The 17,914-nt window shown below is 28.5% G+C and overlaps 1 protein-coding gene across 1 annotated transcript in view; it reads left to right on the top strand.

Annotated features, from left to right (window-relative positions):
- The first annotated feature begins 8,446 nt into the window (after nt 1-8,446).
- The window catches only part of LOC123303113 (tyrosine-protein phosphatase 99A-like), a 36,089-nt gene continuing 26,621 nt past the window's right edge, over nt 8,447-17,914 (top strand). The window contains exon 1 of the mRNA XM_044886212.1: nt 8,447-8,635. Coding sequence (XP_044742147.1) covers nt 8,473-8,635 — 163 coding nt within the window. The 5' untranslated portion in view covers nt 8,447-8,472. The remainder of the gene's footprint in view (nt 8,636-17,914) is intronic.

The following is a 17,914-nucleotide window of genomic DNA, read 5'->3' as shown; positions in this document are numbered from 1 at the left end:
TAGATATAAAAAATATTCCTTATAAAAAAATAAACAACTTTTGTTTGAAACATTTTTCGTAAACATCACTGTTTACATGTGTGTGGTCACAAACGATTGCGTCATCAACACTGTCTATACATGGTATTTCAAAAATTACCTCAGTCAATTGTTTGTTTTCACTTGGTTAAAACTCAATTTCTCTTCTATACTTGAAATATATGACGGTAGTTTCAGTATAACCTTAACATCAATAGTGACTGGTCACTGATGAAACCAAGCCAAGTGTTGATGGAAACTATCACGTTGCCAATTACAGGGGATTTTATGAACCATTTCTCCCATGAATGCTACAAAAATACAATCCTGGTAAACAATTAACACATTTTCTTATACGCACTTACTGTTTTTACAATCAATACCATAAGAATGTTATCTCGAAAAACTAATTTTTTCGAATATTTCATTAACAATAAATAAAATAATAAAAATCATAATAACCTTTTTTTATTACCGATAATAAAATTTTCCACAATTTTTGTTTCAAAACTTTTTTCTGTAAAATGAATAAAATAAATAAAAAAAAGTTATAGAAAATCAAATTTTTCGTCGATAATAGCTTATATCATGATAAAAGTAATCATTTGTGAAATATATCCTGTCAAGGTCTATTACTTTTTTTTTTTGCTGTATCACCTCAATTTGGAAAACACATGTAGGTACTATGTAGTTTTGAAAGTTTTTTAACCGACTTCAAAATGAATAAACGTTTTCTTTTTTTATTCTTCAGAAAATTGATGATGTAATTTAATAGACTATTTCTGTAGAAAATATTGCACTGAACACGATGGTAATTAAAAACAAGTGAAAACAAACAATTGACCGAGTTAATTGTTGAAATACCATGCATAGTCAGCGTTGATTTCTTTATCACATAACACATACAAACATGTGACACATACATAACTGATATTCAAGTGCATACTATAAAATTTCCGCATAATTGGCCCCCTCACGGGTAAACAGTGATGTTTACGAAAAAATGTTTCAAATAAAAGTTGTTTATTTTTTTATAAGGAACATTTTTTACATTTAAACTTTTGTTCTATCTCTAACGGTATCTCTAACGGTTTACAAGATGAGTCCTACGGACCCAATTGACCTATGTTGCTCATTTACGAGTTCGACCTCACTTTTTACGCCCTGAGAACGCTATAAAAATTTCAGCTCGATATCTTTTTTCGTTTTTGAGTTATCGTGTCCACAGACGGACAGACGGACGGACAGACAACCGGAAATGGACTAATTAGGTGATTTTATGAAAACCTATAGCAAAATTTTGTTCGTAGAATCAATAATTTTAAGTGTTACAAACTTGGGACTAAACTTAGTATACCTTGCATAATACATACATCCATGGTATAAATATTATAATTCTATGGCTTCCTTGCTAAAAATGCTGTTTTTAGCTACAATTCTATACCATGATTATTCATAATTCATTTCTATACCATGTATATGAAATATACCAAGGTATACTATTGATACCATGAACACAATTTTGGTATGGGTTTTCATAAAATCACCTAATTAATCCATTTCCGGTTGTCTGCCTGTCTGTAGTCCGTCTGTCGTTTGTCTGTCCGTCTATCATCACGATTACTCAAAAACGAAAAGAGATATCAATCTGAAATTATTATAACGTGCTAAGGACGTAAAAAGTGAGGTCAAGTTCGTAAATGAGCAACATAGTTCAATTGGTTCTTGAGTCCGTAGGACCCATTTTGTAAACCGTTAGAGATAGAACAAAATTTAAATGTAAAAAAAAAAAAATGTTCCTTATAAAAAAATAAACAACTTTTGTTTGAAATATTTTTTCGTGAACATCACTGTATACCCGTAAGAGCAAAAAATTATGCGCAAATTGTATAGTATGTATTATATGGGAATATCAGTTATATATGTATAACATGTATGTATGTGTAATGTGAAAGAGTAATCAACACTGTCTATGCATGGTATTTCAAGAATTAACTCAGTCAATCGTTTGTTTTCACTTGTGTTATTTTTTTCGACCTCTTAAGAAAATCGGTGCGGCCGACAATAAAAAACTCATTAAACAACATACGTTATTAAGACTAGCTTCAATCTTTATCTTTGACCGTTCAATTGTTATAAGCAAATTAAGGGTCAAAAATTAATTTTTTTTACAGTTGACCTAGAAATTATAATATAATGTTTTTGAAAAAATAAATTTTATACGCCCAGTTGATTTTTCAACACATTATAAATTAATTTATGAACGTATTCCATATTGGATCCAAGGATGAGTAGATAAATGGTGTCGATCTAACATGAAAATATTCGAAAGACTTAAATGCAGTGGATTTTAACAAAGAATTGGCAGTATTTAAGCTAGTAACCGAAATTAATGAAAAATCAAGTACATTCGACCTTTTACAACATTCGTGCAATCATAACTGACAAGAAGCGCTTCGGAATGTTAGTATTAGACCCGGATTTATATATTGGGCCATGGCCCTAGGCAGTAAATTGATTGGCGGCATATTGAAACGTGTAATTATTAAATCCCGATTCATACGCTTTCAGAAATAATGACGATTTCTTAAGCATATAGCATCGATAAAAAAGATTTGCGTGGAAAATCTCTTCGGTTCAAATTGTGTACAATAAAATGTACCAGAAAATGTACCTGAAGAAACTTTGGGTGGCATGTTTTCATTCCCTCAGGGTAGCATTTTTTTCCCATTGCCAAAGGGCTGCGCTTTGTATAAATCCAGCCCTGGTTATTGTAGCTTTAAGAATATACTGTACATTATTAACGACATCTGCAAGCTGTGAGCGAAGCTTCAGCAAACTCAAAATAATTAAAATCAATCTGTGTTCAATGATGTGTCAGGAACGTCTATCTGATCTTGCGATCCTAGTCATAGAATATAAAACAGCCTTTGAGATTTTTTCGTTTTTTTTCTAAGAAAAAAATACCCCTTAAGAAATTGGAAAAAATCGTAAAAATTTTGTTTGTTTCCGATTTGGATAAAACTGAGTTTATAAGGTAATTTTGACCCAAAAATGGCTATGAAATGAGCGATATCTTAAAAACTACTCGCCCTATCGTAAATTAAACCCGATTTTTTAATTTTTTGGGTCAAATTAGCCTTATAAACTTAGTTTTATCGAATTTCGAAAGAAAAAAATTTTTAATATTTTAATTTCTTAATAATTTCTATAATTTTTAGTGATAACAGGTAATCGATCTGTAGTGAGGTGAAATTTAAAGAATAGACAACACCACCCAATTTCTAACGTAATCAATTTTTCTCATTTCGAACCAAAGAAAACTTTCCCAACACAGCAATTCGAATATCGATTTATAAAATGATGGCAACAAAACCAACCATTATTGTTTCGGAAATGTTTTGAATATAAAAGATCATTGATTTTTTATAGCTTAGGTATATAAGTAAAGTATTATATACTCTTTAATATATTCTTTACAAATTTAATTAAATCAATGTTTTAAATGTACATAACTTAACTTATAAATATAATGATTAGATTATTACAATAGGTGAAGGTGCTATTATGTGTGTTGTAACAATTAACTTTGATTATTATTATAAAATGTTCAATGTTCGTGCATTATTTTTTAACCTCTATATAGAAATTATGACTTAATAGGGAGGTTATGGGTGCTTGCGGTATAAAATCAAGTTTTTAAATACGAATTTAAGGGAGCTTCCATAAAGTACGCGGCTCAATAGCCTCAGTACGTGACTCAATAGCCCAGCTTCTTCCTTCATGAAGCCTACCGTAGCCTTTACTATAACCCCCTCGGATGGAACGTAGTTGTTTTATTATTAAGTCAAATAGCATTACACAGTCAAATGAATCATGTTCTTTCTATAAATTAAATGCATACAAAATATATAGAGCCTTTGCAATTAATAACTTTAAAAACTCTCAAGATACAATCATATCTCAAGATACCATATTTAAGGATGTATGAGCATGACAACAATGTTTGATTTAAAGGCTCAAAAATTTTTTTATAGGCAGACTTTTACTAAGAGAATATGTGGTTTAAATTTCAGCATAGGTATCCATGCAAGTTTTTAAGAAAAAGTCATTGAAAATCGATATAAAATACATTGACTCTTATGGAAGAATCTCAAAAAATGATATATTTTGAAAGGTTTTGATAATTTTCACTTGAAATGAATGAAAACAAAATTTTAAAACACTTTTTAATAGAAAGTAAGCATATAAGCAATGGCATAGAAAAAAAACTAAGTGTCTCCGTCCATAACATATAAAGGATATAAGAGCAAGGCAGATTTAGGGTTGAAATTATTTTTATCTTATTTTCAACTTTGATGATGAATTTTGTTATAACTTCGTGAATGTAGACAAAAAATAAGAATAAAATTTTTCAATATGTGCCTTGGTTTTCGAAATATCAACAGCTGAATAATTGAACAAAATTTTCAATTTTCGATATTTTGAAATATCAGATATCGAAAAATTTCATCATTACTTTTCGTCTTATATAGTCATAGTTATAATATAATTTATCATCAAAATTGAAAAAATATATTTTTAAATTTGTGTATCCACTTCCGTGCTCATACATCCTTAAAATATGATTTAAGTAAAACTCATCCATGCATACAACAATTTTATGAGATTAGTCTTTTCTGGCCAATCACCACAGCAACGGTGAAAGGTCATTTTCGTCATTCAGACGTCGGAAAACCTATCTAAGGAGTAAAATAGGAGAGGATATGCTAGCAGGAGAAAGGCAAAAGAAGCTGAGCTGATGTCAGATGTAGGACTTGATATGTTGGTCGAATTTACTATGTATGTTAGAAGAATTGATATACATTAAGATGGACAGATTTATTATTCTTTTTTTTTTTTTAAATTATTATTATATTATTATAATTTAAAAGAAGCGGTATTTTTATTATTCTTATTAATCCATAATTTAAATGAAAGTCTGATTTTGTAAAGAAAAGACTGTTTTTTATAATTTTTGTTACAATTTTTAGAAAAGGTTGATGTTTTTTGTATTTTTATTGATTATTATGATTTTTAAGCATGGTAGATTTTTTTTTAATTTTTAATTTTTGTTATTTTCATTCTAATTTTAAATAAAGGCTATTTTTTTTTGTTGTTGTCGTATCAATACTTTTTTTGTTTGATATCCATAAATAAACACTTAAAATTTATGGCACGCCGTTTTACTATTTAATAGGCTAATTTTTATCGAGAAAAAATTAATTAATTATTTTTTTTCAATCAGAAATTTTATATTTTATATTTTGTAAAATAAATCTTAGTAAAAGAGAGATTGATATAAGATAAGATAAGAATTAAAATTATTATGATAACATGTATTATTATTATGTATCATCATAATAATAATGAATTATTATGATGATGATACATAATAATAATACATTTTTATTATGTTATCATCATAATAAAAATGTATTATTATTATGATGATACATAATAATAAATCAGTTAATTTTATTTGAATTAGATTAAAAAAAATGATTGAATTAAAATTATGTACATAATGGAAATAGAGAATTAAAATTATGTACATAATAAAAATGATTGAATTAAAATTATGTACATAATGGAAATATATGGCACGCCGTTTTACTATTTAATATGAATTAAAATTATGTACCTACATAATAAAAATGATTGAATTAAAATTATGTACATAATAAAAATGATTGAATTAAAATTATGTACATAATGAAAATGATTATTATTATGATGATAACATAATAATAATGTATTATTATTACGATCATTTTTTTTCGGACATTAAATAGTAAAATGGCGTGCCATATAAAATTTATAACGTGTTTATTGGACTACATTTTTTTTACAACTAACTATCCATTTTTTCTACTATTAGTCCCTCCAAATAATTTGATGCTAGGAACGCCTATGATAGTAATAATTATGAAAACCTGTACCAAATTTTCTATGAACAATTAATACTCTTAATATTAGATTAAATCTCTTGAGAATGAACGCAAGTTCGAAAAATTTTGAGATCAAATAAAAAAAACTTGTAGTCATACACTAATAATAAAATTATTTTTTATTATTTTAATTATTTATAATAATTAATACTCTTAGAAAACGGGCAAAATTACCTGTATACAGAAGTATTGTACCATTAACATCAGTTTTATTTTATATAAAATGACGTCATTATTCATTAGTATGATGTTATGTTATTTCTTAATTTGTATATCGTGTTGACTAGTTTTTGTTACCCACAAAAATAATTGTATGCCATTTTTATTAAACGAGCATACAATCAACCTAATTTTTATTAAGTTAGGCAACTAGCAATGTATTTATGTATTTATAATTGCCTAACTTAAATCGAATTTACAATAATTTTATAACATTCAGTTTAATAGCATATCTAGTGAGCAAAAGTAAATAATGCAGTGCTGGATTTAGGCTTAGGCTTTTAAGGCCTGGGTCTAGGGCGGCACATTTTTAGGGGCAGCAAAATTTTCGGAATGTCAAAATTTTAAGATCGAACCATTTCAAGGGCAATCCGAATGTTAAAAAGAATGTTAAGAAGAAAAATAAATAAATAGCGACCGAGAAGGCGGCATATCAAACCTTGCCTAGGGCTACATCAAGCCTAAATCCGCCACTGAAATAATGTCTCAGATTTCATGTCTATTGTCACCCGAGGTGAAACCTTGAGTGATAAACAATAGGCCTTGAGATCTGAGGCAATATTTCTTGCTCTCGTGATGTGTATACTATCTTTCTACCCGAAGGAGGCGGAAAGCGTCAACTTCGTTTTGCGCAGTGGGCAGAAAGTTGGCACTTTCTTTCGGTTATTTTTTACTTGTTTACCATACTATACATAGTCGAATAGAGATTATCTCAGACCAATTCATTATACAAGGTATTGTCTTTAATAGATGCAAATGAACTAGGTTGTCTAAAACAATGCATAATAAGATACTCAAGTTTGTGATAATCGTTTTAATTGAAAGCTTAATTATTGTTGAAATACGTATTAATATAATAGAAAATAATTGATCCGGACAATTGTTCTAAATTTCACATAAGCTCTCACAAGTTATCTCTGATAATGATAATTGATTAAATTAAAAATATTTAAAACTTAAAAATGAACGTTAACATTACCATGCTAACTCTTCGGTTTCGGGCTTTAGTTTCGGGTTTTCGAGGTGTGTCTGGCGTATCTGGACAAAAAATGGCCAAAAATGCATTACACCCTCACAACAAAGAGGAGCCCAATAAGTACAATGCCATAACCTACTTTGGCCAATCTAATAATGGGATTTAATCTCCGTTTCTCAGACCGCGTCAATAACAGAGGTTACCCACATCATTATTTTTAATCTTTATTTAATTGTTAAACTACATCGAATTTATAATTAATTTTATGATGTGGATAGAGTCGGTTACTTCGTTAAAAAAAATAGCCCCACATCGTTTTATTTTCGAGATATTAATTTTAACGTAAATTGCCAAAATTGGGAACTTTGGTATTAGTTATATCGTGTTTTAAACGGTCCAAATTTCTTAAACTTTTCAATTTAATAGTGTGCTCTATTCTTAAGCTGTGAAAAAAATTCATTAAATTCTATTGAAAAGTGGATTTTACCATAGTTTTAGCATAGGAACTACAAATATCTTGCTGAAAATACCTTAAATGTGTTACAAAATGAATGCTCTATTTTTGTATAGCATCTCTATGGTATGTTTGCAAGCACTATCTTACAGAAAAAAGATAAAGTACAAGTAATAAAACAACATTCCTGCCATCTAGTATAGAATTTCTGGTTAATACATTTACATATATAGATGTCTCTATGAAACTTAGCAAAGAAACCAACCAAAAATATAATACAAAATAGAATCTTTTGATATTCATAGAGAATCTTGTGGTAGCACTGTACTTAACACAATGAATTCAGTTAGATACATATGTAATCTCTTGTCTATGGTTGGGTATGCCCGGTCCTTTGATGAGTGCATGTATGAGAAAAAAAATCAGTAAATTAAGATAAAAAAGAGGCAATAACTTAACTTAAATTAAAAAATTTTTAAAACATGAAAATCAATAAAATTTAGATCATATAAAACTGTGTTAAATTAGATGTACTAAGTGCAATGTTTAAGTTAATAATTAGAACTACTTAATAAAAAAATATAAATAATTCTTTTTAAAGACAATAAAAAAAAATTTTGACATGACTTTGTAATTAAAAATTTGATTTAAAAACAAACCAATAAATGTGTAAATTATTAAGTGTTGATTTAATCAAATAAAAACGAATGAGATTTAGTATTTCTACGAGTCCGGTCGATTTTGAATTTTGAAAAGGATGAAAACAATGTTTTTTGCATACACAATGTATTAAGTGCCATTTTTTTACCCCAATAATGGATCAATTATTTTATCTGTATATAAATTTGTTCAATATATTTCATATAATCTACGGACAAGATGCAAATTTTAGTGAGTTTACGACAATTTCTTCAGTGACTACAACACCATATTATTCAACGACCGACTATTTTGCCTATGAAAATGCATCAACTTTAGGTAAATTTGCAAATGTACAATTTTTCGAATAATTTTACTAACAAAAAGAAATTTGGTACGATACTAAACTTACACAATTTTCCCCCGTTGGTATTGATGTGTGTATGCGAAAAAAGTATGAGGTTTCATTAAAAGGAGACGCACCCCTTCAATGTAGGCAAACATGAGTGTCATTTTAAGGAGGGTTGTTTTTTAATTTATTAACATCTAACAATTTTTCCTAGAATTAAAAAAAACGTATAAACATTTAATTATAGGAAAGAAAATTAATATTATTAATATATACAAAATTTTCCCAATCAAATCAAATATAAATTCATATACATTTTTTTTAATCACTTAGGAAATCTAATTGTTTTATTGCATTATGATTTTTATCGGTGTAGTATAGATGATTTTTAAGTTTCTTTACTTATCTAAACCACGCCCTTAATAGTTTGACTATTTTGGATGTATTTAACTTGTAGTATTACCTTTTCTTGATCGAAAAAATTTTGGTAGCAATTTTTGTTAGTTCGGCTTAATTTTCAATCGAAAGGGTTCGGTTTTTAGGATTACTTATTCTGTGATTTGTACAAAACCACAATATAGTTATAATTTCTCGTTTAACCCGATAAATTCGAGATTTCGAGATCAAGGTTGGATTTCGAAATATCGAGAGAATTAAAGTAATTAAACGAAGTAAGTAAGTTTTAGAGGTCGTGTAATGCAAGAATCTAACTATGGATTCTTATTTTGAACGAAAATTTGGAGTAAAATTCTATAACAATTTAATTCGGTTTAATATTGGCAAAACTATTTTTGTTTATAATTTTGGAATCTTTAATTCAACTTACGAAATATGCAAGGTGGGTCATTTTAGTCTATAATGGCTAATAGCTCGTTTTGTAGTTAACAAATCTAAAAATAACTTAAACAAAAGTTGTAGAGTTTGATGGGGGACATCATATTGGACCTAGCTCTTCGGGTTTCTTTAATAGCCAATTTAGATCTTAAGTGGTAAAAGATAGAATAACGCTTTAAATTAGAAAGTTGACCCTCATAAAAAGTAAAATTTTTTATGTAAACCATTTTTTCGAAAATCGCCAGGTTTATGTGGAAATTCGTCTTAAAATTTTCTTGAACAAAAAGTTGTCCAGAGCAATAAAGGACATTCGCCTGTGTCCATAACTTTGACCTACAATTATCGATAAACTTTAATCGTACGTATTTTATTTCTATTGATGACATATTTTTAAGTCACATTTTCTCCGAAAGCCAACGTTTTTCGAACAAATGTTTTGAGCAAAAATTGTTAGTTTTTTTTTATGAGGATCAACTTTCTAATTTAAAGTTTTATTCTTTCTCTTGTCGTTTAGAATCTAAATTGGCTATTAAAACAAACCGAAGAACTAGATCCAATCCGAAGTCAGAAAACATGATGCCCCCCATCAAATCCTACAATTTTTGTTTAAGTCATTTTTTTATTCTTTAACTACAAAATGATCTATAAGCCATTACAGATTAAAGTGACCCTCCTTGTAGTTAGAAAAAAGAAAACCTTTAAAATCGGAACGCGATAATTAATGTATTTAGTATGGAATTACTAAATTCCGACAAGAAGGTAATACTGGTTCCCGATCGCTATTGGTCAAGGTAAAATTCTATAGTTTCAGTTATAATTGATAAAAACCCGTCACTGAAGACATATTTAGAGGATTAGTTACATTATCCTGAAAAAGGGGCATGCAGGAACCTGTCTCAGAAATTGGAGTGCGATTTCTTAGTAATCCAGTGATTTTTGTAGATCCGATTCGAAATGGTCTCCGGAGGAACTTTCATAATCGACCATAAAACATATTTGCACAAAATTTAGCTACAATTTTTTTTTTTCGATATCTCAGAAATTAAATTGTTAAATTGGCACCCTGTCGATTGGGAGCGCTTTTCTAACTTTTTTTTGGAATTTCTGAAATGTTCGATAATTTAACCCCGCAAAAATGGCTTTCTGTGAAACATTTTCTAACCCACCCTAAAATGTTCTTTGGATCATTCAAATAAAAAGCTCTCACGGCCACAATAATTTAAAAAAAATACTTTTCGAGCTACGGGCTATATAACTAGAATGTATGTGTAGCTTTAATCGCCCGAATCTCGAAAAACACTCGTTAATAGTTTTTGTGGCCGTGAGAGCTTTTGATTTGAATAATTCAAGGAACATTTTAAGGAGTGTTTGAAAATGTTTCACAGAAAGCCATTTTCCTATCTAATATTGCGGGGTCCTTTTTTAACTTTCGTTCGATATCTCGGAAAATAAATCGTTAATAAATTGAACAATCTGTCGATTGGGAAAAAAAAATCATAGGTGATTTTTGAACATATTAAAAGTTTTTCTCGATCTAACGTAGATGCTTTTTTGTGAGATAATTTTCATTCATTCGATTCAAAAATATCTTAAGTAGTTCACAAGAAAATAAGTTGTGATGGAATTTTTTCCAAAATCAATTTTTTTTTTTCTGACTGAACTTGATATCAAAAAATTTTTGGATTTATTTGCCTCTTAATTTTGTCATTATTCAATAATTCAAGATTTATTCCTATCACCCAGGAAATTGTAATCTCCGTTAATTAAAACAGAATTATAATTAGAATTAAACGGAACTAGATTCCGTTAAAAATATTTAATCTTTTTTTGTCGAAGTCAAAAGAGCTTCACATACGATCAGTTTATATAAATCTTGGACCAAAGATTCTAAAAAAAAATTGCGCAGCAATCTTGTCTTCACAAATTGTGTAGTAACACCTCTTCGGTTGAACGTGTTTGTCAATTTTTGGTAGCCTTAGTTTATGCGCACGTAATGTTACCCAAACAATACCAGAAACATGTTCGAATTGCTTGTCAAGCTATGAAATGTTACATAATAAGTTTCTATATTGACCTATGCGCAAAATCTTAATCTATACCATCATATTATTTGCACAAACACGAGCCTTCACAAATTTTTTAATCGCAAATGGAGGCTTTAAAACAATATATAATTGAATAAGACTTGCTGCCAAGAAATTATAATTAATCCAAAATAAAGCTCAGGTGAAAAATGTTTCGATTACTAGTCGCTTCCAATTATCGAGATTACTATAATTATCTTCCAGAATAAAATATCAGTAAAAGCTAATTTGGTGGTGACCCTCTCACTAAAAATTATCCTTTTCCGAAGAAAAATTAAAAGCCCGGACGACAAAGGATATGCTGGAACACCAAAGCGTCGGGTTGGACCCGCTTCGCTGTCCACTTCAATATACCACTTTTGTAAAATTGTAATTTAAATTTCTTAGAAAATTTTCGACTGGAATTAAGATCTAGCTGGTAATCGTACCTTTGTCGACCGGTTAAATCTGCCACTCCTTATGGACTAGTAATTTAAAGTAGTTCGGCCGTCACATGACTAGTCAAGATAGCAACTAATTTATATTCATTGAATTCAAATCAAAGTAATAAATAAAATTATGAATTAAATAATATTTGTATCACGTAAATATATTTTAACTAGGGTGATACCCACCCGCTTCGCTGGATTTAAAAGTAAAGATTGATAAAAATTGCTCTTGCTTATCCCCTTTCTATAACACTCGAGATAATGGTAAGGATTGTTTTACACAGGTAAAATATATGTATGGTTTTCTATTTTTTTAAATGTATAATAGTCGTAATAATTCATTGAGTATATCAGAAAATATGGCCATGAAATATTTTATATTGACTATTTTTACAGAAATTTGTAATTTATGGTAATGTCAAATGACTACTTTTACAGAAATCTGTAATTTATGGTAATGTCAAACTAAATTAATTTTTATTTATTTTTTTGTTAATATATCTTTATAAATGATAGCTCATGTGTTATTCTGAAGTATGAGCTATATTGCTGTACACTTTCATTAAAAACCATTCGCTAGTTTTAGCGTGAAAGCGTGACAAACAAACAAACATGCTTACTTTCACATTTATAATATATAGGGATAGGCATGCTTTAAAATATTGTACTTAAAACATATAATTTATACGTCAATTTGACTAGTTTTGTTTTCTTTTTAGAACAAGTTTTTTTATGGTTTCGCCGTAAAGTAATGTTTTTTTTTTCTTCGCATAAACAGAATCTGTGATAAATTTTCTCTATGAACTTTTTTGAAGCCCAATCATCTGTTAATTTTTGTACAATTAACATTATTGTAAGTTCTTCCATAAGATATTGTGTCAAAAATCACAATTTTTTCCCGCAAGAGTCCCCAAAATTGTGTTAATTGTGATCAAGAGAACTATCATTTATAGTAAACAAAAATTAATGTACGAGCTAGCTGAAACTCGTACATTTATCGACCGGTTAAAGCTGCCTTTCTTTGTTTGATTTTAATTAATTTAAATTTTTAAGAATATTTGAATTAAGAGCTAGTTGGCAATCATACATTTACCGACCGCTTACATCTGTCACTCTTAGTGGGCTAATAATTTAAATTTCTTAGAAAACTTTCGATTTGAATTAAGAGTTAGCTAAAAACATTAGTTGAATATTTTTCACAACTTTTTTAATAGTAGTTATGAGAAAGTGTATGATTTTGTTATAAATAAATGCATATAATATAACCGGTTTTAACAACGACTTTTTATGGAAATTCATATGATTTTGTAAGATGTAGCATTGATCAAATGACCTAAATTTGATTTAATCAAGGGTGTTAATTTAACAATTGAAAAGATGTATTTTTGCCACCCCATTAGGGCATACTTACCCAAAAACAAATTTTTGAACTAAATTTTTCTCATGATTTTTCTTGAGATGATATCAAATAAGACAGGGTCTAGCAAGCGGTGCCGGTTTTTCTGGAAAATTAATTTTTATTTAAAATTATATTTATTAGTGGGGGGGGGGGGGGGCACAAATACTTGGACTGTATTTGTCGCCATCTTTTAAGTTTATCAAAAAAAAATAAATAAATATTTTTTGCTAAAATGAACTATATACACTGAAATACAAAATTAAAATAATGACAACTTCATCCCGAAGTTGGCCGTTTCGTATTGAAATAAAGTAAAAATACTTTCATACAATTGCCTAACGATTGGGACAAGTAGAGCTAAATATTTGTATTTACAACAGAATGAGATTGAATTTAAAATAGGAATTCATTGATACAAAATCACTGATGTTAAATAAACAAAATTATTAATTCGAAAAAAGCGATTGATTTTAGTTTAAAGGCATGCATTTTATTGATGGAAAATGAAATTGTACTTAGTTAGATATACAATCGTGTAAATAAAGCGAATCGATGAATTAAAAGGAAATTTCTTTTCGTTTGCTTTAAATAGAGTGTTTGGTTATTATGATCGCATATCTATCATGTCTAGTCAATGTGTGATTGAGCCAACTTCATGAAGATTGTTGTTACTAGTTAACAAAGAGTTTGAAATAAACATATTGATCATTTTTATAAAATTTATCATATTTTTTTGTATTTATATGTAACAATCATCGAGAACGCAGTTGATTAAGCCGTAAACTAAGAACACAAAAATCAATAGTTGTCCATATGTCGCTGATTCAAATCCGACTTGAAGAAATCCAATTTTTTTTGCTCGTGTAGTTGTGACAATCACATCAGTATTTTGTTAGAATATTTATAAGTGGTAGATCCAATAAAAAAAAATTGTTTAAAACTATGTTGCATTTCAAAACAACAATATTTGAAATTCTTTAGACAGTATATTACTTTCATACAAACAACTCATACGTTTGTGCTAACTTCACCACTCAACCCCGTACGATATTAAGAATTTTTTTTCAGTGTATATATTTACTTCGCGAGAGTGTGGGGTAGGCTTAGACAGTATTAGTCGCCATCCTTTAAGTTTATTCAAAAATAATATTTTTTGCTAAAATAAACTGATCAAAAAATCGAAATAGCATCTGTTAAATGCAGCAGGTGCAAAATGATAAATATACGTATAAGGTTTATGCCCTTTGTATTGACCCTATTTAGAGAAGGGTCGATGCAATTAATTAGAACGAATCAATCGAAGCACTATAAATTGTATTAAATTTCAAGGCTATTCCATCTTTAATTTTTAGATAAGGTGGCCATCTAAGAAAGTATGGGCAGAGTGGCAACTTTTAAAGCTTAATTTTTTATATATATACACTGAAAAAAAATTCATATGAAATATACATAGTACCTATATTAAGTTTAGTCCCAAGTTTGTAACGCTTAAAAATATTGATGCTATAAAAAAAATTTTGGTATAGGTGTTCACAAAATCATCTGATTAGTCCATTTCCGGTTGTCCGTCCGTCAGTCTGTCAACTCGATAACTCAAAAACGAAAAATGATAACAAGCTGAAATTTTTACAGCGTGCTCAGGGCATATAAAGTGAGGTCGAAATCGTAAATGGGCAACATAGGTCAAATGGGTCTTTGGTCCGTAAAACCCATTTTATAAACCGTTAGAGACAGAACAAAAGTTTAAATGAAAACAATGTTCCTTAAAAAAAAATAAACAACTTTTGTTGATTTGTGAAAAACATATTTTCGTTAACATCTCTATTTACCCGCGAGAGCGCACATTAGGCGCAACTTATATAGTATGTATTATATGAGAATATCAGTCATGTATGTGTGACATGTATGTATGTGTAATGTGACAGTGTAATCAACACAGTCTATGCATGACGTTTTATCAACTAACTCAGTAAATTGTTTTTTTCACTTGTTTTCTTTTAATTCTGAACTTTTTTCTTAAAATCCCGATTATATACTGGCTATGTTTGCTTCTATACATAATTTAACGGGTTGTTTAAATCATTCTAACCAATCCGAACCAGTTGCTATCCCTATATATTTTATGTTTTTCTATAAATGTGTATTTGTTTGTTAGTTTGTTATGCTTTAATGCAAAAACTACCGAATGGATTTGAATGAAACTGGAGCACAATATAGCCCATACATCAGAATAACATATGAGCTACACTTTATAATATATATATATATATATATATATATATATATATATATATATATATATATATATATATATATTTTAATTTAAGAAAACTAAATTTAAACTGACATTTTACTCGTCCATCTATGATCATCATTTTGAACCATAAATTAAAGATTTCTGTAACAATTTAATTAAAAAAATTGAAAACTGTGCATATATTTTAGCAGTGTTAAACAATCCTTTCGAGTGTAATAGAAGGCGGATAAGTGAAATCAAGAAAGGTTGAAGCTATAAAGCAGTGGTTTATACTTTTAAGCCCAGTTTAGTGGGCGAGTATCAAGCTAGTCACTAATATTTTACAAAAATTGGAGATGGCGTTAGTGGGTTATGTGATAGTTCTATTATTTCCATACTATTTAAGGATGTATGCAAGGATTGACTAATACTAGAGATTTCAATAAAACTGCATAAATACATTTTTTGATTAACAAAGTTTCCAAAAATCACAAAAAATTCCTAGGTCATCGGGCTTTTTATTATTATTTTATCGTTCACTGTTGGCTGAAAAAATCTGTTTTGATGAATCATATAGGTTATCCTTTTCAATAGGATATTTCTATATCAAAAAATCTAGAGAGTGTGATAAAAAACTATCTAAAACAATCTTGTAGTTTATAATAATACTATAAAAATATAAAGTTGTCGATGATATAAAAACAAAATTTTAATTTAATTATGAGTTTAACGAAGATCCATCATTTGATGAACAGAGACGACTATAGTTAGAGTATTGATGATTAAAGAGCGATATCTGTATTATCAAATTTATAAGCAACACTTGCACACAATATATTATATATTTTTGTAGTTGCGTGGTATTGTAAAGCTAAAAACACATTATTTGATTACAAAGCATGAATTTGGTTTATATGTATGTACCGTGCAATAAACCAAAACTTCAAAACTTGTTCACAATACTGCAGGGAAACAAACACCTTAACTAATAATTATTTAAGTGGAGAAATTATATATTTTCTGAAAGAGCATTTTAGTAGCAATTTTTGACATATAATTTTTTTTTTAAATATTAACGATTAAAATATGTAATTGTAAATGGAAATAATTAGGAATCCAAATTTTTAAATTATGAATCTCTATATATTATAAATGCGAAAGTAAGCATGTTTGTTTGTTTGTTACGCTTTCACGCTGAAATTAGCGAATGGTTTTAACGAAACTGTACAACAATATAATTTGACATTACCACAAATTACAGATTTCTGTAAAAATAGTCAATATAAAATATTTCGCGGCCATCTTCTCTGATATACTCAATGAATAATTACGACTATTATACATTAAAAAAAAATAGAAAACCATACATATATTTTACCTGTGTTAAACAATCCTTACCAATATTTCGAGTGTTATAGAAAGGGGATAAGCGAGAGCAATCTTTATCAATCTTTACGTTTAAACCCAGCGAAGTAACCTATAAACTATTAATTATTTAAAAATTCCTAATTTGTAGAACTATCAACGTCTCATAAGAGTTTCGGGCAAATACTGATTTTCGATTCAATTCACTCACTGAGCCAATAAATGAATTATGTATGTGTAGGAGAGGCATGCAGATAGACAGACAACTGATTAAAATTATTTCATTTTAATTGAACAGAAGTGTACTTCAAATGGATATTATAATTTGAACCCAATAATAATTTATATTAATTATTATGAATCGTGAAATGATCCGATGATGCATATAATGTGTATGTGGTATGTTCTTTTTTATTTTAGAGTGTATACACAAAGTGTAAATAAAAAAAGACAGTCTTATATTTTTGCTGTTAAAATGTAATATCGCTGTTCTTTTCTATTTACTCTGAGCGGTCTACACCAAGGTAAAAAGAACGAACTTTAAACTTTATTTCATTTAATACAATTAACTCCCCAATCGTCATGATAGTGTACTCCAAATTTAGAGATTAATTGAGAACGATTGATAATTTTAATCTAGGTATAGCTTGTGGGACTTTCACATTTAGAATTGCAAAAAAAAAACTTTTTAAATATTTAAGGTAGTACAAGCGCCAAGACAAGTTTAGACTTGTTGAAATTATTTGTACCTTATTTTCAACTTTGATGATGAATTTTGTTATAACTTTCTAAAAGTAGGCGAAAAATAAGAATAAAATTTTTAGATAAATGCTTGATTTTTGGAATATCGAAAGCTAAATAATTGAAACAAAATTTTCAATTTTTGATATTTTGAAAATTACTCCAGATGTTCGTACTTTTCG

The sequence above is a fragment of the Chrysoperla carnea genome, chromosome X (assembly GCF_905475395.1).
Source record: "Chrysoperla carnea chromosome X, inChrCarn1.1, whole genome shotgun sequence".
In the NCBI taxonomy this organism is placed as follows: Eukaryota; Metazoa; Arthropoda; class Insecta; order Neuroptera; family Chrysopidae; genus Chrysoperla; species Chrysoperla carnea.
The sequence above is the reverse complement of the archived record's forward strand: the minus strand, read 5'-3'. Positions and strand labels throughout refer to the sequence as shown.